This window comes from Diuraphis noxia, unplaced genomic scaffold (assembly GCF_037042655.1).
Source record: "Diuraphis noxia isolate RWA-SAM2 unplaced genomic scaffold, SU_Dnox_SAM2 contig0003, whole genome shotgun sequence".
Taxonomy (NCBI): Eukaryota; Metazoa; Arthropoda; class Insecta; order Hemiptera; family Aphididae; genus Diuraphis; species Diuraphis noxia.
Window position 1 is genome coordinate 63,087,921 of NW_028301713.1, and position 24,051 is coordinate 63,111,971.

At 26.0% G+C, this 24,051-nt stretch overlaps 4 protein-coding genes across 8 annotated transcripts; 2 read left to right on the forward strand and 2 right to left on the reverse strand.

Moving 5' to 3' along the window:
• The first annotated feature begins 1,354 nt into the window (after window positions 1-1,354).
• Window positions 1,355-2,802, forward strand: LOC149057651 (zinc finger MYM-type protein 1-like). The gene is made up of 3 exons (XM_089221936.1): window positions 1,355-1,952; window positions 2,030-2,298; window positions 2,397-2,802. The coding sequence occupies exons 1-3, from the start codon at window positions 1,907-1,909 to the stop codon at window positions 2,772-2,774; spliced, it is 693 nt and encodes a 230-aa protein (XP_089078062.1). The 5' UTR covers window positions 1,355-1,906; the 3' UTR covers window positions 2,775-2,802.
• A 1,266-nt stretch (window positions 2,803-4,068) lies between these two features.
• Window positions 4,069-7,727, reverse strand: LOC149057652 (uncharacterized). Of its 3 annotated transcripts, none has more exons than XM_089223020.1 (4): window positions 7,591-7,727; window positions 7,320-7,443; window positions 7,126-7,254; window positions 4,069-7,050 (listed from the first exon to the last, which is right to left on the reverse strand). In XM_089223020.1, the coding sequence occupies exon 4, from the start codon at window positions 5,583-5,585 to the stop codon at window positions 4,806-4,808; it is 780 nt and encodes a 259-aa protein (XP_089079146.1). In that variant the 5' UTR covers window positions 5,586-7,050; window positions 7,126-7,254; window positions 7,320-7,443; window positions 7,591-7,727; the 3' UTR covers window positions 4,069-4,805. The 3 variants fall into 3 exon arrangements, with proteins under 3 accessions (XP_089079146.1, XP_089079145.1, XP_089079144.1); XM_089223019.1 differs by having other exon boundaries at window positions 4,069-6,891; window positions 6,964-7,050; window positions 7,320-7,724; XM_089223018.1 differs by having other exon boundaries at window positions 7,320-7,724.
• A 2,071-nt stretch (window positions 7,728-9,798) lies between these two features.
• Window positions 9,799-15,158, forward strand: LOC107165849 (60S ribosome subunit biogenesis protein NIP7 homolog). Of its 3 annotated transcripts, none has more exons than XR_016190700.1 (5): window positions 9,799-10,085; window positions 12,924-13,149; window positions 13,228-13,368; window positions 14,617-14,722; window positions 14,969-15,158. XR_016190700.1 is itself a non-coding variant. In XM_089221941.1 (4 exons), exons 1-4 carry the CDS (start codon window positions 10,030-10,032, stop codon window positions 15,086-15,088), a joined length of 543 nt encoding a protein of 180 aa, XP_089078067.1. In that variant the 5' UTR covers window positions 9,804-10,029; the 3' UTR covers window positions 15,089-15,158. The 3 variants fall into 3 exon arrangements, 1 of the variants encoding a protein (XP_089078067.1); XR_016190701.1 differs by having other exon boundaries at window positions 14,620-14,722; XM_089221941.1 differs by lacking the exon at window positions 14,617-14,722 and having other exon boundaries at window positions 9,804-10,085.
• A 2,871-nt stretch (window positions 15,159-18,029) lies between these two features.
• ND-SGDH (NADH dehydrogenase (ubiquinone) SGDH subunit) lies at window positions 18,030-23,854 on the reverse strand. The gene is made up of 4 exons (XM_089221940.1): window positions 23,534-23,854; window positions 22,975-23,192; window positions 19,303-19,409; window positions 18,030-18,283 (listed from the first exon to the last, which is right to left on the reverse strand). The coding sequence occupies exons 1-4, from the start codon at window positions 23,616-23,618 to the stop codon at window positions 18,145-18,147; spliced, it is 549 nt and encodes a 182-aa protein (XP_089078066.1). The 5' UTR covers window positions 23,619-23,854; the 3' UTR covers window positions 18,030-18,144.
• Between the last annotated feature and the right edge of the window lie 197 nt (window positions 23,855-24,051).

Here is a 24,051-nt window from a genome sequence, read left to right on the forward strand (position 1 = left end):
TGGAACACGATTTAATAGCGTTTTCCACTACATTACATTGACTGCACCAGTGCATATTTTTATTTTTTATGTTCCATTGGCACTGAATAGATTAAATCAAATACTCGATATGACAATTAATACGGGATAGTCTATGATAAGAATCACGACATACGTATGCCCCCAAGAATTGTAGTGGTTGCCTATACATATTCTGCTAGGCGCTTATTGAGTATATTTTGCTGTCAGTGTCAGGCGTCAGCCTGCGATGAGGAATCTCAGATTGATCGCGCTCTGGTGGTATAAATTGTAACTAGTGCAACTGGGCAACTTCGGTGTTATTGTTATTTTATTATAAGAGTGAATGAATGTGTTGTTTCTTGTTTCTTTCATAGGCTTATGGTTCATTTTATTTACGTGTTTTATTATTATAATTAATATTTATAATACAAAATACGAGTGTCTATATATTTAAATTTTATATTAACCGACAATATTAGGTACTTATAAACTATTAAATAAAACATAATGGAAAATACAACGTGTTTTTTAAATCTTCACTAGGAGAAGTTATATTATTGATGTTTTCTATGTCTTTATTATAAATGTGTTGTCTTCCTGTATTAAACAAAAAAATAATAATACCAAGTTAGTACCAACTGAGGTATCCAATTATGTATGTAAAATTAAATTTGTAGTTAAATAATTTAAAACATTTGGTAAAAGACATTAATTATTTAGTTAACTCAATGAAACAAAAGAATTTAATGCTTGCTGTGTTTTTTTACAAAATAATACCTGTGTATTGAAATGGCTGAATTCTTATTTCTATCAATTAATATCTGTGTAATATGCTTTTGTTTTTCATCTGATAAAGATGTCATAGAAATAGTGGATTTTTGGGAAAAGCATAAGTGGTCTTTCAACGGCTTAGGTAAATACTAATTTAAAACTGTTTTCTGGCCACTCCAAGAACACTTTAAATCAGTTTGAGAAATAGGTTCTAATGAACTAATCCCATTCCTGAATAAATAGATCCACAAATAAAAATTAAACAATAAAGTAACTTGTTTGGTATTTAAAAAAACTGGTCAAAATGTCACCAAGCTAACAACTAACCTGTTCAGATAAAGTAATATTGACACAATATGTTTGCACTTTTGACTATTTACGGCTTTGCATGTACATAATATTTTTGTTACGTTTAAACCATTTTCATTTAATTGTAAGCTTCCAGTTATATGTATGATGTGGTTTACATAGGCGGACATCGGGGGGGGCTTAGGGGGGCTTAGCCCCCCTAAATATTTTAATAGCCCCCTCAAAATCGAAATTTAATTATTAATGTTATTCGTTGATTTAATTATTATGTTTTCGTTTTATTTGAAAATCGTAAAATAATATTTAACCAACAAATGACGCTAATATAATATCATTAAAAATCTTAGAATATATAGCCATCAAACAATCAAATCCACCGCCACCAACAACTGACCGAATTCATTTAATTTACGAACACGCGGTCACGCGGATATCCCATAGACGACGCGTTATCACGTCTTATCGGTATGCTAGGCGGCGGTTAGGTTACTCATGATAGAAACGGTCTCTCACGTGCCGCGCTGACATTCTGATAATAATAATTATTATTATTAATTAGTGTATAATCACAGATATATAAAAATTTTTATATATCTGTGTGTATAAAAATTGTTTAGGTTTCAACGTTTTTGTGGTTATGACAATTGAGTATTGACGCCATTGACGGTTAATATTGTTGAATACGAGTATACAACTATAATAATACTATAATAGTTTAATTGGTAGTTCGGTTGACTCGGTTGAGTGTCTTATCAAAGGTATCATTGCTTCTTTTGAAAATTTAAGAACATCTGTAGGGTTTTCTGAACTTTGGAGTGAGATATCAATGTTTTTGAATGAACATAACATATTGATTGAAATTCCATCTCTAGGTAAATATCAAATATTTTATATAGGTACAGGTATTAAAATAAATTAATGTTTCAATATTATGCTTACTGTCATATAGGATCAAAAAGAAAAAGAATGGGGCCAAAAACTTTAAAAAATTATATTGTCAATACATCTACTAGTGACCAATATATATCTAATGAAAAAACAAAACAGTCTACTGCAGAAGATTATTTCAGGACTAATTTTTTTTATTCTGTCTTGGATGTAGTTATTACAAATTTTAAAAAACGATTTTCACCAGAAAGTCTAATGATGGCTTCATCTATTGATAATTTTTTCGAGTTGAACTTTAATGATAGTCTTCATTTCATTAGCCATTATCATGTAAATATCTAAAATGATATTAAAATATTGCTTCATAAATAACAGTATTGATAATTTCATATATAATTATTAGTATATTATTTTATATTTATGTTTAGTCTTTAGTGGATGTGTCCAAAGAATGTCTTAATTCAGAAATGACAGTGGCCAAAAATGTTGTACTTCAAAATATTGGTTATGATGTGAATTTTAATATTGATGATGTTTTAAGAGTTTTGTCAGAAAACAAAACCATATTCCCTAATTTGCAAAAACTATTTATAATAGCATTAACAATACCAATTAGTTCAGCTACTTGCGAAAGAAGTTTCAGTGCAATGAGGAAAATAAAAACATGGTTAAGAACATCGATGCTTCAGGATAGATTCAGCGATCTTTCTATACTATATATTGAAAAAGACATGTCTAAAAATATAAATAGCAATGATATTTTGAATATTTTTGCCGATAAAAATAGATATTTGTTATTAAAATAAAATATTAATTATTTTTAAATTTACCTTATTTAGTGTTTTTTTTTTTTTTTAATACAAATTAAAAATATCAATATTTGTATTAGTTATATGTTTATAGCATGTGGGGGTGCGGGGGCGAAGCCCCTGCGGTCCACTTTACATTGGATTATTATAGCCCCCCTAAAAATTGAACCAAATGTCCGCCTATGGTGGTTTATCCCTTATTGCTGAAGTTTGTAAACACATACCTAATATATTCATTTCCTTTAAATCTTTACTAATATATCCACAATTTATTAGATGTCCACTCTCCACTATTTAAGATATTTTCTCCTTCAACCATATTTTGTGTGAGTAGCACTACAAAATGTATAAATATCCGCCAAAGAAATTCTATCCATTTTTATATTATGTTAGTAATGTCATGAATGCCTAAATATTAATTTTAAGAAAAATGACCAAATTTTAGTTGTTAATAAAAAGATAACCATGAAATATTAAACATTAAATAATCTATTATCTTTCATAAAAATCTTATGACATAAAATAATAATAAAAAATTAATTTAATCAATGTTCTCTATGGATTATAATACTAATCTGTTAACTATTCACTACGTATAATAATATTGTTTATCAGTTTCACTTTCTTCTGAAAAAAATGATTTTTAGTTTCTAAAACCCATGATAATATTTAAAGTGTATATTTATACTATTGGATATATACAAATTGTGGTCTTTACTCTTTACCCTAGTTATAAGGTACTATTTTGTACATTATAATGAAATGTCAATTATTAATTAATAATTGATATTGTTAGTAGGTATTATACCTTGATATATTTACTTTATATTTTAAGTTGAAAAATATAATATTATATATAGGTAAATATATATATATTTATATGAGTATACAGCATATATAATACATAATATTATTACAACTATTTAATTATAAAAATATATTAAAAACAATTTATATGAACTTTTTACTTTTTTATGTAAATTAATCGATATACCTAAATACATAATATATAGTTAATTTTTGACTGCCCAGTTGCCGGCGCTATTTTGAATGCGCCCGGAACTCTTATTTCACATTTTATTATTTTGAAATTTAAAATTAAACTGTTGTTTGTCAATTAATTTTTATACTAATATTTGACATATGTGTCATATAATAAACTCTCATTATGGAAAATGTAAAAAATATTAACTCAAAATACAGATTAGAAAATATTAAAATATCTCAGGATAAATAATACCCAAGTTAATAAGTTAGGTATAGGTAAGAAAAAAATTTAAACAGCCCATAAGTTACTAATGTATGATAGATATATTATTATAGTGTATATATTTATTACATAGTGTAAAATAAATAGTAAAACTACTAGGTACCTACCTAATTTACAAGTTCATATTTTTTTTTTTTTTTTTTTTTTTTTAATCATTTTAAAAGCAGGCATGTTATTACATTTTTTTTATAAAAGAACGCAGGGAAGGGGGGTTTAGGGGTTTAAACACTCCCCGAAATAGTAGGTACAAAAAATAAATTATCTGACCTACAAATGTATTAGTGTATTACTAATAACATTTCAAAAAAATTAAAATAAATTATTAGTTATTAAAAAGTTTCTCTTCTCCCGCGGTTTGTAAATTAATGGATACAGTAAAATCACCAATAAAATATATGATAATGCAGTTTCGAAGTGAGTATGACAGTATGTTATAACTTATTAATAACTGATGGACATCGAAGGCCGCCAATCCGATGATGTACGTAATGTAGACAGACGACGAGTGTAATTGCCGTCTACCGGAAATTCCTACAACTAACCTACACTAACCTACAAATTGTAATAATTCGTTATTAATCATTATCTATGAACCATGATACTTTATTATTATGTAATATGTATATTATATATGTATTATGTATTTATGTATATAGTATAAGTGACTAAAATAAAATATAGAAAAGTGTAATACATACATACAGTATGAATAATATGATATATTGATATTTATGAATACCTACCTACTTTAAATTTTTTCAAAACCCTCCCGAAATTTGTTCCTGCGTTCGCCCTTGTATACTTACATTTAATATCTTATCTACTAATAAAAACTTACAATTTAAACAAATGTTTGGTTTTATAGCTATATACAAATTAATTAGTTCAATCATTTTGATTTTGACTCCAATCTTACTTTTTTTAAATAAATTATTAATATTTTTATCAAATAAGCATATAATTTTACTTACAAAAATAATTGTACTTTTAAATGGATAGAGTAAATTACATTCATCATATTGTTTCATAGAAAAAAATGTATTTTCGACAACATTAGTAATATTATTTTTATCTTCTGTAGCTAATTGATCAAGGCATTCAATATGACTTAGTTTGGAACATGCCCAACCAGCTACATATGCTATGGAATTTTCTTCGTGCAAATCCAACTGTATGAATGCAATGTCCATGGCACTCAAATTATCATCAAACGAGGAGTCCATTTTGTTAGCTAATGAATATTCATTTTCCAAATGTTTTAATTTCATATTAAATTTTTGTTTATTCTTCAATAAGTCATTGCATTTGGTCAAAAACTCACAAGCTTCTATTTCACAATTTCCAGATGTAGGAGGAACTAGAAGTTTTTGTGTTACGCACATTCGTATGGCTGAATAAAACTTGGACGAATCTGGCACTACATTATTTCCACCTTTTGCTTGTAGTACAGAAAATAAACTTTCCACACAATCTTGGGTCAGTCGTCTAGTAAGCAAATATTCAAATTCAAAATTATTTTGTAAATCCTTAAACAGCATTTTCAAACTATTAATATATGAAAGCCAACCACTTATACACGATGGCTGTTTTTTTTTGGCATTTTGAATTTCTAATTTTGTTAAAATTTCATAAGACTCATTTAAAAAGATCCAATACTTCAAATTGTTAGTCAATGGTTTTCAAAATATTTTTGGTTCATTGAATGTACAACTATTGAACACATCAAACAAGTCATCTATTATCTTCACAAATTTTGCAGTATGTAAAGCTTTTGAGTTCATTAAATTATTTGCAATTAGTGTAAACATAGCTGAACTTACAGTATGACTGAAAGTTTGAGTAGCTAGGCACACTCTCATTGGTGAAAAAGGTGGTAATTGTATGTGCTGATCTTTAAGCTTTGGTGCTAACCGTGGAACTTTATTTTTATCAATATTATAAAATTGTATTATATCTGATCATGAATATACTTCATTTTTGTATATAAAATCATATTTTTTTAAATTTTTCCATACAGATTTAATTAAGTAAGGCGTGTCATACATAAAATATATTTTTTCATCTTCAAATGTCAAGAATGATTCATCAATTGTTATTTTTAATAGATTTCTCAGTTTTTGATTATTTGTGCCCTGATCACAAATTATTACTTTGGGTATTAAGTCTATAGATTTAAGTTTTTTTATTGTGGTCATAATAATAGTTTTCAATTTCAAACCAGAGATTGGACCTTTTGAAAAAAAATAGCCAACCACTTGTTTCCAAGGTTGTTTGATTCCTTTAACCATTATAACAAGTGCTTGATCACATAATAAATTATTTTTTGTTTCTATTATAGCTCCAAAGTCTTCAAACCCAGAAAATACGTCATTTTGTGAATTATATGTTACAAATCTTTTAATTGACATCTCATCAAAAATGATTGAAACTGCTTTCTCCGATAGAGTTGACAATGTAAATTTATTCTTTATTATTTCTAAAATATTATCATTAATACCACAAGAAAAATTTAAACAATGAAGCCATCGTCTTAGTGATCTTATTGTTGGTAAGCATAGGTATTTTCTCATAAATAAATATCCTTTAGGGGACTTATAATAAAGACTAAGTGCAAAACTTTTTTCTTCTTCTTTAAATCGCCATGCTTTTTTTCATATTCATCAGTCTTATTTGTGTTTTGTTGAATATTACTTGGTATTTTTGTTTGTTTATCAATTGTTTCTTCAGTTCACATATTTGTTTATTTTTTGCATGTATAGATTTCTGATAATATCTTATTTTTTGAATTTATTAATTTTATTTGTACACTCATTTAAATTGTGACCAGTGTTTTTTAATGAATTACTTAAAACCATACATTAATTTTAATATTGATTTGTTTTATTTTATTTAGTGTGATAATCCAAACATACTTACAAGAAAGAAAACTATCAAAATCAGTTTGTGGTTGTCCAAAGTTTAAAGATCTAGGTTTATGTGCTGGAATTCTACACATATTGCTTTCTATAATAACATAAAAATTATTTTTCAATGACAACTCATAATATATTATAATAATTAATATGTATAATATGTTACCAGATTTACAGCTTGCCATTTTTGGACTCCATCCTGGCAGTTTATCTACTGTTGGGATTAAAATATGGTTATCTTTATACTCTATTAATGCAAGCTCCTGAGTCTGTACATCAATATTTTCATTTACCCCTATTTAAATTTAACAGTACAATTAATATAATATGTAGAATTGTTCCTGTAATTGAATATATTACTTGTAAGTTGTATTCAATCCTGGTTTTATTGGACTCCATCCTGGTACTTTATCTACTGTTGGGATTGAAACATTATTTTCACAATACACATTAGAATCATTAGATGCAGACGATATTTCCAGTTCTTTCAAAGACATTTTTCCAGGAACAGACCATTTATACAGGATTTTTAATATTTTTGAATAAATGTTGTATAATATACATATATATATTATAATTATTATTGTTGAGAACTATTTTATAATACCATTTCCATTTTATTTCGTTTTACCTTTTTTTATCTGTCCAAATACAATAATAATTTTCTGTAAAATGGTTGGAACAAATTGTAGAACATTTTATTTTTTGAAAGCCATAATTGAAATAGTTATTTATGATACTTTGATTTTTACTCTGATCAACCCATATTTTACAACTGAAATAGTTAATTAATACTATTTTAATACAGCATTTAATATTATTCCATAAAAATCTATAAAAATAATTATAGTAATAGTGTTTCAAATGTATCAATATTTACTTGTTTAACATAGGGTAAATCCATTGTTTGAGAAATTATTTTTTTTTTGTTACTGTATGTCTATTTGCAACGATTTATCATTGAATTCATATAAAACATAACCATTATAGTGAATTATTCAATGACGAGGTACGATTGATGCCTAACTAATAACTTTACCCAATTTTTATAATTAGCATAACTTTTATGTTATAAATGTTATTTTTTTTTACAATTAGTAAAAATGTTTTTTTAATAAAACCATGACCTTTATTAAGATAACGTTGATTACGATGAACACAAATCACAATAAATACAATTAGTTCTTAAAATTTATTGGGGAAAAAACTAAAAGGAATTGGTATAGTAATAACACAACTATTATTATTTACAAATTACTTTCAATAAAAGTTAATTCAATTGCCAAAAACTACTTATAAAGTATTTTTTTTTATTAAATTTTAATGTAGTGATGTCACAAAAAAAAAAGTCACAATTATAATATTTTAATGGATTCATATTATTAATAATATGTAATATAAATTTTTTAAGACATTAATTAAACTAAACTTTAAATTTAACTTACAATTTATAATTTGTGGGAAATTTATGAAATGTTAATTCCGGATTTTTCCTGCTATTGTTTTTACAATTCCAAAATGAACAACTCTTGTGTGAAGTCATTTTACAATGGTTGGTAAAAAAAACAAAAGACTTCAACGCAAAATATTCGGAGAAAAACAAAAACAAGGAGAGATCGATAAAATTTCCATAGATTTATATAATACCATCCTCCCCCACCATAATTAATAGAATAAATCTTGAATTATTTATTTATTTTTAGCTCAGATTTGTGGTATTAATATTCAATTTTAATTATTAAAATTATTTATTAATATTATAACCAATCAGTATTTCGAATAAAGGCGGGATATTTGAATAGAATTAAAATTGTTTTCATATAGGCAACTTATTAGGGACGAATAGGCAACCACTACGATTTCGGGGGCTATGTCCAAGGTTAATATAATTATATATATTATAAATAAATATAAATATTTATATTAACCACAGACTATATAGTCTGTGTATTAACCACGGTCTTAGAAGATAAGGTCCGACGACTGTCACCCTCCTGCCCTTTATCTGGTATCCGCTTGTTGAAGCAGTTTTAGTTTTTATTTAACCACGATTTAAGATATCTTAAAACACTCACTAGTGCTGCAGGTTATACTTATTTGAGGTTTTGTACTTAATATTTATTAAAAACGATCATATCAATTAATATCAATATATCATTTATATCCACAGACTTCTATAATAAGTATAGAAGTCTGTGTTTATATCAGATGGTTTTAGACGGTGCCAGAAATAGAAAATTAGAAAAATATACTTACCTGACTTACCTGTTACCTCTGAAAAGTCTTTAGATCGCCATGTCACTGGTGTAATGTAATAATTGATTAAAAACATTTTATTATTTTAATAAAAAATAATAAAATATATCATTAAGTAATAAGACACTCGTAATTGTTTTTTATTATACAATTTTAAATACGAATTTGTAGTTATAGTTTCTTAAGTCTTACAAAACTTCGCAACTTTTTTTTTATTTCTGTTATCTGGTTTCTTTGGAATGGAAAAGACGGACAGTTTTTTATTGGTATTACAACCAAATATGCAGATATTGTTGGGCGTAATTAATTTTTCAATGACTAAAAACTTGATGGTCGAAATAAAATGATGAGTGCAATTGCTAATTAGATACGTCTTGGTAAATAGGAATAAATATTAACCAAAGTTCAATAGTTGATTTTAGATTTTGGCGGAATTTTGAACATTATCATTTATCAAAACAAGAATATAATATTAAGTTCATAACCTCAATAAGTATAACCTGCAGCGCTCGTGAGTAACAATTGAACTAAATCTGCTACATTAAGCGGACAACTGAATAATTCAGATAAGTACTAGTCGTCGGACCTTATCTTCTAAGACCGTGATTGGTACCGTAGAATAATACTATTCCATGCCAAAATATTATACCATGTGTAGTTATGTCAGCTTACATTCGTATGGCCATGGCGTACACGCGGTAAATACTAAATAATAAATTTGATAATTCTGTGATTTTGAGTTCTGACCATTCTTTATCTTGATAAAATTGACAATTGTAGTTAAATCAAAAATTTTGATTAACAAATTAATATAATGAAACAATTAACGGATGACCGAATGAAAGTGTTTTTCGAAAAATTGTCAAAATAGTAAGTTCTTGTACCGTTTTTGTTAATCTATTTACATGCATGCATAGGTTAAGACTAAAAAATTAATTGTATTATTAGCTAATTACTTAACGTAAATTATTTTTATGTATTTATGTAGGTAAATATAAAAGTATTAAACGTTGGTAATAATAAAAATACATGTTTTTATAGCTACCTAACTTGTGAAAACAATTAGTTTTTAATGTTAGTCAGAATAATTTATCTGATGACAGTTCATTAGACAGATTTTTAATATTGCATTTTAAATTATCAATCAACTATATTTATTCAAGAATATTATTTAATGACATAGTTATGTTGATAATTATATTTAGGGATCCCAGATTTCTATTTTAAAAAATACGGGACATTTTTTTAAAATCATATCTACAAACTTCAATACTTGTAATTTGCCTTTGCATTGGGGTAATTTGGGGAGGGGGAGGGGACTTATGTTAGCAATTAACATATTTTACATATTAAATTTGAGCCATTTGGCCAAGAAGTAACATTTAATTTTATTCAGTAATATACCATAAAATATAAAGTTAAACACAATATTAAACAGTAGAAACAAATATAAATTATAATTATAATTAAAAACAAATATTATGGTGACTTTCCTACACTAAAATTTTAACTAAAAATTGAACTTAAACAAAAATTATTATTTTTAATTATTAATGTATAACAAAATATATCAAGGTGACTTTCTCATGATAAATTTATAATAATAAATAAATAAATAATTAAATAAAAGTTTTAATAATGTAGGAACATTTAGTTTTACTTATTTGTATACATTATTGATTTATAACATAATATATTAGGTGACTTTCTTCTGATAAAATTAAAATAAAAAAAAATATACCAATACCAACAAAAAAATCATAAGAGATAATTTTAATTTTTTTTCAGATTTTTTTATAATAAAATATTTATTTATTATCATTTGAATTAGCTAATATTGTTTATCAATAATTTAAACTTTAAAAACCCAAATGATTTAAAAAAAATTCATTTTAAAAATAAGGTACATACGACACGGATTAGCCAAAATACGGGACTAAAGGGTTATTTTAAACTTTAGTCAGGACACCGGGACACTTCCTTTAAATATGGGACGTATGTGATCCCTAATTATATTTTCAATTTAACATATCATTTTGAAATTAATTTATTGATTTTCTTTATGTATGTTCCCTCCTTATTGTCCATAGTATAATAGGTTGTCACTTAAATCCAAGTTAACAACCCATCTAATCACCCAATAAATTTACATTTTTCAAACTTTATACAAGCATAAGTTTAAATATTCTTGTTAATACAAATTTTGATATTTGTAATTTTTATAAAACTAACTGTTTGGTTAACTAAATTATTATACTCATTTACTGTTTGATTGTTCTTATTGTTTATATGTTTGTAACAGATTGAACAAAACATTTTAGAATACAAAAAATAAAATAAATTATTATACTCATTTATAAATAAATTCTTCATTATTATTTTTTATGGAAATACGGAAATACCTACAAAAAAAAACTTACCAATCATAATTTTTTTATTTCATAAACACACATGCTCAATCTATATAATGTTATGCAGTAAGCATATAGGATAAGGGTTAGAACATGGATTTTTTAAAGAAGAAACCACCCATTAGTGACACTTAGTTTGGTATTTTGTTTAGGGTGTTAAAGATGGATATTTAATTTAAATGATCACGACAACATTTTATTTTGAGTCTGCGTTGTGAGTTTCTAGGTAGTGAGAAGTACCAAACAAAATAAAATTACAAATTATCTCATAATAATAAAGTCATAAAATTATTTCAACTACATTCAACAAATTGCTTAAGAAATCAAGAATTTTCTTATTAAATTTAAATTTAGTAAAATAAACAAATCCAAATGAGGTATGATTTACACCTGTTATGCCGGCGTTTTTAGAAAATATTCACTTGGTGGGCCTATGTTAGGTGACCCCCTCCTTCCGGATATTTGTATATTATTAAAATGTAGTTATCAGCATATTGTTACTACAAATACCTAATAATACCATGCACCTAAACCCAATAATACCATATTTTATCATTCTGCCAGTAACTAATGAGTGTAATAAAAAAAAAATGTTTAAATACTTTAATAAAAATGTAACACAAAAATGCTTTTAATAATTACAATAATAACAAAATCCAAATATAGACACTATTTTTAAATGAAATATAATTTAAGTACCTACTAATATAAAAGTATTTTCTATTTTTATGTTTTATAGAAAATCTATTAAAAATTTGAAAATAATTAAAAGCCATTATATAATAATAGGACACTCTGAATACTTTGGGTGGGCTGGCTTAAAGTCAGATATATATTAGGGTGGCCCTGGCACACACTGGTCCCCCCCCTTAACTATGTGCCTACTGTTATGTAGTGGTTTTTTTTTAGGTACCCAAGATTATTTGTAAGCTGTTGAATATTAATTAAAACTTTGTTCATAATGTCAAAACTTTTACCAATAGTTGGGTTACAAAAATGCAATTTATTGATAGGTGTGTAGTATTTTCATTAAAATGGCTACTTGTTATTCAAAAATATTGTGTACTTTCACACTAGTATTTATTTGTTAGTTATGAAATATTTGGAGTAGGAATAATACAGTGTTGTACTAGGGATGTTTAATTTCTGTGGTTTTTTATTCAACTATCTATTTAATATTATCAATGTTAATTACCTAATTAGAAGGAAAATATTAAAAACTTTTAGAATCATTTGTTTAGATTTAAATGAGTGAGAATTTATTTCAAACATGGTTGTATTTTTTTGTTTATCTTAGCATTGGTTCAAATATCAAGTTATTAATTGATCGTTCAGATGGAAAATATTGTTTTCGTGAGAAAAAAGATCGAGTTTATTATGTATCTGAAAAAGTATTAAATATGGGATCCATGATGAATCCCGATAACATAATTAGCATAGGTACATGTTTTGGAAAATTTACCAAGTCTGGAAAATTTAGAATACATATAACATCTTTAGATTATCTAGCTCCATATGCTCAGGTAAAATATAAATCTGTGTTTACATCTTTGTTCACTTGATAGATGAAGTGCTTTTACTACATTCTACTGTAATTTTAGCATAAAATGTGGATAAAACCTGCTGCTGAACAACAATTTTTGTATGGCCATAATGTTTTAAAATCTGGCCTTGGGCGAATTACAGAAAGTACTACTCAATACCAAGGAGTTATAGTATTCTCAATGAGTGATGTTCCTTTGGTAAATATAATTATAATCTATGGAATAATTATTTATTTTTATACTTGTATACATAATTATTATTCAGGTTATTCTTTAAATAATTTTTATTGTGATTTTTGGCAAAATAATTTATGGCTAACTTATTTATTTACTTTGTCCTCCATAAAAATTTTAAAGTATCTACAGTCGGGTCACGATAACTCGAAAAACTTGACAACTTAAATTTATTTTAATTCCCCTAGAAAATTCTTTTCCTGTTAATGAGTTAGATATCTCGAATCACATCTTATCTCCCTGCGATTTCGAGTTATCGCAACTTGACTGTAGTTGTAACGGAGGTTGTAACAATATAAAAAAGTTTTTTAAATTTAGTTTAATGACGACTTCACATATAATTGATATTGCATGTTTGTGTAAATTATACTTAAATACAATTTTGACCCAATATTGATTGTCATGAGATTTTAATACATTCATCTGGATGCTAATTTTAATTGTTTATTAATAAATCTTTAAAAAAAGTATTCAATATATTATCATGGATTAAATCATTTTTATAAATACGGCAACTAAGAAGATGCTAGACACACATTTATTATCTAAATACCTATTATTTATTTATTATTTTTTTTATAAGAAATTTACAATCTGTTCTTTAATCTAATAAGCAAATGTGCACAGAAAGTTTATATAATATACAACATTCAAACACAGATTACCCTCCTAAAATTAAGTTTCATAATTTGTCGATTAACCCTAACTTTTAAACTAACCAAACTAAATGTGAAATTCTGAGCATACAATTGGGATGTTACCCTGTTATTAAGAAAATAAATATTAATTTATATTTTATTTTATACACATTAATTTTTAGATAAATTAAAATTTATTTTTATTTAATACTTTCTACCGTTGGATATTCCTGCCCTAGATGATAATCTTAACTTTAATTTTGACAATAGGTAGAGTAAGGATTCATCTAAATAGTAAATTTTCTACATACTATATAGATAGAAAACAGCACATGAAAACAACACATGTAGATATAGTCTTATTAAACTCAACACCAATAAAATAAATATCAACTAAGAAGTTTGAATTGAACATTACTCTTACCACTTATATTTAATATAAAATAAATATTTATAAAAATTGATTCTAAAATACTGATTCTATATCATTAACAAAATAATAATATTATCCCTCCACTAGTCTTTACAAATATAATATATTGTTATTATAATTTTTTTTTTTGCATTTTAATAGCAGTTTTTAAACGATAATACAAATCTATGTCACATACAGTGAAACCTCTAAATACCGGACACTCTCGGTCGATTAAATGTTGTCCGCTATTAAGAGAGGAAATACAGTGAGTACAAATTTAACCGTTCCCAAAATTCCGTCCGTTATTTGGAGGTGTCCGTTAAAGGTTTTACTGTACTCTTTTTTCAGTACAAGTTCAACTTTTAAAAGAGAACCAATGTTTAATATTAATATATTTTTATAATCTATGTGATTTAAAATTTTTAATTTGGTCAAATAAATTTTATAATTTTTTATTTATTTTTTTGTGCAATATTACAATATATCAGTTCAATATTTTATTTTATTTCAGGGTTTTGGTGTTGCAGCAAAAAGTACTACTGAATGTAAGCACACAGATCCACTATCTGTAGTTTGTTTCAATCAAGCTGATATTGGTGAATTTATTCGATGTGAAGATGATTTAATATGATATATTTACTTATGTTATTATAAAAATATTTTTAATAAACAACTCATTGACATTTTTTACAAAAGTTAAATACTATTTGAGTTTCGAAGTACTTTTATTTTTAGATTTTTAGATTCTAAGATGAGTGATGGATGTATTCAATTTTTTTTTTTGTTTGTCATCACCTTTTAAGACGGTAAAAATAGGAATTTTTATACAAAATTTATTTTGATTTTTGGTACGATTTTAATTAAATAACTCGATTTACATTAAATTTTCACTGAATGTTTGTACTAACATTTACCACAGAATACAGTTTTTTAATTAATTTGAATCTTGAAGCTATTTATAACCATAATAAGATTTTGATTTTGATTAGTTTTTGTTCAAATATCGTTCATAAAAAGTTTATTTTTCTGTCAGAAAACTTCAAAATTTAATACTAAGTTACTCATTATGATGTTACATTAGCAGTATAAAAATATTATAAGCACAATTTTATTTTATAAGTATTTAAAGTCCAAAGTGTTATAATTAAGAATTCAAAATTTAAAAAAAAGGTTTCTTTCATATATTATACAGTTATGTAGAATCATCAATGGTGTAAGCAGTCACAACAAATTGTACCCACTTAAACTAATTATTTTATTTTTTCCTATTACTAGAGAGCTGGCTATTAATCTTATGGTTTGTACTTTACAAAAATTATATAAGATTTTTTTCTTCTTTACCACACTCACATACGTTAAAATTATTATTCATAATACCATTATCATTATCACTCATCATGCTATAATTTAAAATATAAGTATTAAAAATTTGAAAATTTTAATTATTGAAGTTGATTTAATAAACTAAGATTATAAGAGCCGTGGTCACTGGTCAATGGCAGTCCCCGCGGTAGTGCAGTGTCGTACAAACTACCAACAAAAAGAGTAAAATAATTAAAATTACTTCATTTGAAATCATGGTGGTTGGCTCATATAACGCATTTGAAAATCGCTTATATGTCAGTACCACCCTTTTTAGTTTCCCTGTACTAATTCCAATGTAATTATTTTTATACTATTATCTGCGTAATAGTTCCATATAGCCACACTGTCTTGTGGACGTATATATTTTACTATATTTATCATATTTATAGAAAATGCATTGTTGAACTGTTAATGCGTGTGCGAGGGACATTATACTGAGTATTACAGTGATAGTTAATCGGCTTGTCATCAAAACGCTCGAGACCACCAATTTTATTTTTAAATTTCTAACTCTTAAAAGTTAAATAAAAAAGAACCGATACTTTTGAGTATTAACTTCTATTTACAATTATTTATTAATTTATCAGTGAATGACTACCCATAAACTGCTGTATAATCCCATAAATAAATGACCCGTGCAGAGCAAATGACAGAAATGCAGTGGTGGAATTAAAGGGTGAGCAGATCCTCTGCCTACCTCACATTAAAAAAAGTGGTACTGTACAATTGAATTTAATAAAATATACACTTTCATCATTATTGTGGTATAATATAAGTATCTATACTTTATATTGTTTAATAGTAAATTGTCGTTAGTCTTTATCTTAAATTTTCTTGAGGAGCACTAATGTGTATTCCATATGTGGTTTTCCCATAGAGGCTCAACAGTTCTTTGTTTATCATCCTAATTTGGGTTTATGTGTTTGACGAATGACGACAGTTGTGCCCAGAATAAATTATTGTTTCAATGTTTGTAACTATGAATCATTTAAATACTGAAAAATCCTTTTTTACATTACAACGGCTTAAAATTTGGTTGAGTACACAAAAAGCCATAACCGAAAAAAAATGTCGGAATTTAACATTAATTTAATATGGATATAGGACACCTCATGTTTTTACATGTCATCATGTTTTGCATTTTTTGCATGTATATTCATGACACATTTATGGAGATCTAGACAAACCAATAGATCGATTTGTAATCCTTGGCAATCAGAACCTTCAACTAGTTTTATATCACAGAAATAAGGAATGGATCATTAATTTAAGGTTCTGCTGTGTAATGCTGCTTTATCTAAATGAATTTCTTCTAAATTTTCTTTGATGATCAAATAGTAAAATGTATTTTTACTTTACTAAAAAATGTATAATAGGTAATATAAATTTAGTTTATATATATATATATATATTTTTTTTTTGATTTAATAAATACACTTTTATGTTTTTGATTTTAGAATAAAATATTGTAATATCTGATTTACTGACCTCAATTAAATTAATTTTAAAACATATTTTATGGTTACTGTAAGACAATTATAGTTAAACCAGTTAAGGTCAATAGTAATATACTAAAATTCTTTTGCATAGGGTATTTATTTATTAAACACTGAACATGAGTTGATTAATTACTAATGGATAACTTTTAGATTGAAATAAAAAATTAGATATCTCAAATAAAGCATTTAAGAGAATTATAAATCCAATAAATAAACTATGTGATAATTGAAGTTTAGTGACTAATAGTTCTTAAATGGATGCTACACCAATCATTATCAGAGGTAAGAACATGTGTACACAGCACATGAAACATAAATAAAGTGGTTTTAAAATAAAAATACCATTGAGATTTATAGAGAATATTTAGGACACAAAACTAATGGGTGTTTTTTGAAATAAAAATTATTAAGAACGTTAATTATTTAAAATTAAAGTTCTAGTACCTTTCTTTTATAACATGCAGTATATGTATAATAATAGAAAACTAAGGTCAGCATAATTTTGAATATTTCATTAGATAGCTATAGTTATTTAAATAAATATTAAAACATCTTTCTAAGATCAATGAATTTATCACATTATTTAGAATCCAACAGTATAGAAAATGAATAAAAAAGATAAAATGAACTAATAGCAGAATGTACAACATTAGTTAAACCAAAAGGCCAGATTTTGAACTATTAAAATATAAAATACAATACTTCATCTGGTTTTTTAAAGACAAATGATGTATAATTTGCATTTAAATGTATGTTATAAATATGTTTTTAGTACCTACTATAAAATTAACAATTTCTAATTGAATTACACAAATGTATATAATTAGTTAAATCCTTCAGACTCTTGGCGATCCATAGATTCTTTGGCAATTCTGTGATGGTTAGCAGAGATAGGCCTATAATAAAAGGATTTGTAGTCTGATCGATCCTTCATCATTTCATTAATTTTGTTGGCTACCATTCTGAAAAATGATATGAAATATTAATAGTTAATAAAAAAATACAAAAAAATAATAACAGCTTTGTAATGAAATAGTTTTATATTATTATTTAATGTTAATGAAGTGAATAAAAAAAGGTGGTGCAGTTATATAAATTAACAATAATTGTTAATTTATTAACGAATTAACTCTACCAAAAAATTAATTGGTGGCGATCAAGAAAAATATATTAAAGATAACATAACAACCAAGATTTAGTAATATTGTTATATTAAATTTATATAATAAGTATCAAATTATGCAATACTGAAAATTATAGATTGGAAGATTGTATCTGCATAGTTAGTTATTGAGTAAATATCTTCACTTAAGTAGAAGCTATGTCCCACATATGTTGTTTTCGGCAAACAAATGTTAAACATATTAAAAACTGTTTTGCGCCAGAAAGAACCAAGAAGTCTACAGAACTAAGATGAAATTTCTAACACATAAAGAAAATTTTGAATGTGAATTATCGTTATTAGTTTTTCAATATCGGAACTATAAAAATAAAAATAAAATTTCACAGATAATGTTCTCAACTATATTTTTAATTGATTTGAAATATTAGCTATCACTGTAGCCTGGGTGGTTCTATGCTGCATAAAACATTGCTATGTTGTACCTTGTACATTTTTTAGACTGAGATATGTGGGTTTATCGTCTTTTAAGACAAGTGGAAAAAAGAAACAAATTTATTTTATTTCAATTAAATTAAGGACAATAGAATTCATTCTGATAAACAAAGTTGATAGTTAAAAAAATTTCATACTACTGTATAATTAGTATGTAGTATTTAGATTGCATAACAATTATTAGAAGTCGGTAAAACGCTACAAGATAAGGAACCTTTTCTATTAGTTTTTTAATGTTTCAAAATTATTATAATTTTATACTTAATTGTTTATATTATATAATTGTGAATCAACATTTATTTATTTTTCAATTACTTAGGTACCTGCATTTTGACATGTTTTTATAATTTATGAGAACATTTTTACCTGACTTTAAACTTTTCATCTTCTTCATATAATGTATGTAGATACTTTTCATATTGTTGTTGTGGACTGGGATAAATATAACGTGCCATCCATCGGGTTATTGGATGCTAAAACAATACAATATTAATATATTACCATAACACTAACATACAATTTTTTCTATAGAATTATATAATAATTAAAAATAATTTAATAACTGTAAGTTCATACACTATGGTCATAAATTAAAGAAAGTTCATGAGAAATAATTTATCAACATAATTTTAATGTTGAAATAAGATTTCATTAAGGCCTGCATAAGCTAAAAAAATTGTTTTTCTTAAATTAAGAAATATAATTTTTGATAATTAAATATTTCTTTGTCATAGTTTCTAATTAATTAGAGATTGCCATATAATTAATTCTTGTTTTAAAGAGAAATTAGTTCATTTATTAAAAATTTCACTGATACAATTCTTATGTTCTATAATCTGTGTACACTACAAAAAGAAATATTATTTTAAATTTAAATTTTTTTAAATATTAAAACAGTTCACGATGAATCAATAACATATTACAAAAGATTCTATAACAAACTTCCATATCATCCTAATCCCCTTTATCCAATTTAGCTTATTACACAATTCCAGGCAATCCCACACGACACTGAAAAGAAAATGGTGTCAAGATTTACTAAATGAATAAATTAAAAAAAAAATTAAAAATTATTAATTTAACAAATAGGTAGTGCTAAACTGAATGGCTTCTTCCCTCACGTTTTCATGATAAAAAAAAATATTATATCACATATTCTTATTGTGCTCAAGGGTACAGACAGATTGTATATTTCTTGTTAAAAATAAAAAAAACAATTTTAATTTTGAAATCTATAATATGGTCCAATTATTTAAGTTTAAAATCAGGGGCAGGCCCAGGGGGGGGGGTCGGGAGGTCAGCATTATATGCATTATTTAAATTTATATTTACTATTTCAAAATAAATGAATTGAAATACAAAAGTTTTGTGTGTCATTATAAAATTGTTAGTTTCACTTTTCTCTAATTATTATATAATTATATTTAATAAAGTAAGTCTTGATTATACAATCAATATTTTATAGATATTATAACAGAACATGACATTCTACCTCCAGCTTCTTTCGTAAAAGAGGAATTATTAATATAGAAAATTATTGTAATATTATACTTATTTTTTATGTTATAATAAAAACATAATTTTGTATATGAATTATTTTTGTATTGGATTTTAACTACATTTTACTGTGAAATTGAAAGCAGTTATGCAGTTATTGGACATTAAGATAAAATAAATATACTGCAACTATATGTATACAAATATAATAATAAATATGTATTATCTCTTCTCAAAATCTAAAATAGGTACTCAAAATTATTTAAATATTCCAGGTAAGTTTGTTAAATGAATTTCAATTTTAATGTAACAAATAAAAAAAACATTAAATTTGAATTAATTAATAATATCAAAGTTTGAAAGTAAGTTTTAAATTGTATTAAAAAAATAGTTATGACCTGTGTTTTATTTCTTCTAGTTATAATAAATGTAATCTAAATAAGGTGGATCGCGAGCGTAGCGAGCGATTTTGTAATGTACAGTTGATTGAACCTTCTACACAGTCACAGTGGCCTCTTGTAAGTGAGGCAGACCCACAGTACTAAAACCCTGGGTTCGCCACTGTTTAAAATAATGTGAGCTAATGTTACCTATAATTGTAAGTTTACTGGCATAGGCATACGAAGACATTGTTTTCAGGGTATGCGGCAGATAAAATATGTTTCTTTTCCACAGATATAAATGACCCTAAAATTAATGAGCATGACATTTCATCTTAAACTTCTAGTTACTAATTTTTATTGGAATAAAAATAGGTTTCCATATTTTTTTGAATAAAAGCATTTTTTATACAAACATGTTAATTGAAATGAAAATTTATATCATACATAATGGTTATAACTCAAGCTTTCTATTTCCTGGTATAAGGACTTTAAATTCTTTGATTACATCCTCTCTATCAATTTCAATAAAAATGCATCTATCTAGATTCTAGGCACTTTGGGGTCATCACTGCAACTTGATTACAAACGCTTGGTAAAGATATTTTTATCAGTGTTCACTGGTCAGTCATGCTGGCTATTATTTTAGTGTAGACTAGATTTAATTTATTCTAGTATCAATTATTCAACTATTATAATAAACATAAGAATTTTCAGTATTTAGACATTGTGAAATTAAAACTGTAACTATTAACATTTGTAGGAAAATATAAATAGTAAATTCCTACACTAAAAATAAAACCCATATTTCCTTATTGAGTATTGAGAACCGTCCACAATGAATATAAAAATAAGTCCATACTTTATATTGATATCACATTACCATTTACCCGGGCAATAATTACATATTATCCAAACTAACTAATCTCTGAACAGTATAAAATATAATTTAAGAACTGATTAGCCTTGATTATAATTTTAAAATTGCAGGGCCCGAGGCAACTGCCCCGATTGCCCCCCCTCGCGCCGTCCCTGCATCAAGCATCTGCCCACAAAGTATACCCTACATATCCCATACGCACGCTTAAGGTTACTCGCAAACGATATTATAAAATATAGAAATATGATCTGGAGCAGTGAAAGGGTTAAGAAAATGAAATATGCAAAATAAAATTTGATGAATGAATTCAATTTAATATTTAGCACCTACATTTCAAAATCTTACGTCATTTTTAGTATGAATATGTAAATGCATATAATTAAAGCCATTACATTTATAACTTAGTATGACAATTAAATGCCAACACTCCAAATTATAAGGAATACATAGAAATTATAAAATACTTAAAAGTTATGTATTATTAATATTAATAGTTAAGTTATTAATATTAGGTACCTAATTTGCGGCGCAAATGCATATTGCCACCCTAAAAAAATAATTTGTGTAGTAGGCAGTGCTGTAACTACTCTCCATGGCAAATTTTATTTTGGCACTTATTTTAATTTTATTTTATTAGTATAATTTTTATATAATATATAAATGTAATAATATAACATTCTTATATATTAATCAAAATAACACTATAAATCAGTGTATAATATAAATGTTATCGTAGTAAACACTAATAAACATCATTAAGGAACAATTCAATATGTAGTGTTAGTGCATTACACATTTACGCTTAATTTTAATAAAATTTTAAATAATATATGAGAAACAAAAAGTATTATAGATAAAAACTAATTTTAATTTAACTAAAATGCACCCTCTACTTTATTGCGCTCTTGGCAAGCACCCATGTCGCCAACCTCTAGTTATGGCACTGGTGGTAGGTATGTATGTAAAGGTTTATAGAACTATGTATTAAGTATATATTAATAATTATATTATAAATGTAATATTGTACTGATAAACTCATAGAATACAATTCTTAATGATTAATGATAGTTAATCGGTGACGGCAAGTAAACTACAGGATTTACCCCTGTAAATACAATTGTTTGTGCTTCTGTATCTATTTAAAAAATATATATAGTTGTAAATTTTTAATATAAATGTTAAAAGTTAAAACTAGTTTATGTTTTCTACACTTATAAGTTTGTTTATGTTTAATAATATGAATTAGAAATAAAAAATCATTAGAATAAATAATCAACTAACCTGATAGTATTCCCAATGTTCAGGTCTATAGCCTTCAGGAATTGGAGCCAATTTAGCTGGTCCAATAAAAACATTAACACCAGAGATAAGTAAAGTCAAAGGAATAACGCCGACTAAAACGTAATAATGAATTAAATCCTTGAACTTTGTCCATTGCCAGCGAGTCTCCTTAATACTCATTAGATGATGACCACTCATGTTACGAGTTGGTACAACAGCTAAAATTCCAAACAAAATAATTATTCAAATATTTTAGTTATTCTTTTTGTATATTATGTATAGGTTAGGTAAGGAAAAGTACTAAAATGGTAATAACATAACTTCTTAAACAATAAATATGCAGGATTAAGAGTAACTTAAAGTGTTTCCCCAAGATATCAATGAGGTGGCGATTTTATTTTTGCATCTAAAAGTAGAACTAACCATCATAAAATAGAATAAATATATTGCAGGACTTTCTTACATCAAACAAACGACTTTAACAAATCTTTTGTCAACGAAGTACTTATAAGAATATAAGATACACCTATATGATTCACAAAACAAGTTAAATTCTCACCAGATGATTTTAACACATCGGTTTTCTTTGAACTTAGACATTTGGTGACCGCCGAACCCAGCTTCAGTGAACTCCAAACAGCCATTTTATCGGCGTTGGTTAAACCAATGCTACACAATAGTTTGACAGAATGCTGATTAAATCGTACAGTGGTAAAACAATTCTTTCATGCTATTTCAGAATTTTTTTTACGACGTACAATGTGTCAATGTCACGGACGTCGGACACAAGAGTCAGGACTCGGGAATATTGGATGAAAATTAAGTTATGATAAGAAAAACGAATTGACTGGAAACTTGACCGACCGACGACCGCGGCTGATTACCAGAAAAGATATCAAATCATAATAGCACATAGCACAGATTATATAAAATATATCATATATCATATAATCTGTGATAATAGTATGCCTGCCCTTCATATGGAGTGATCAGTGTTGCGTAAAATAATCGTGAAACGGGGACAGCACACAATTTTTTCTAAGACGTGGTTACACTGTGTTCAGAACGGAAAGCATG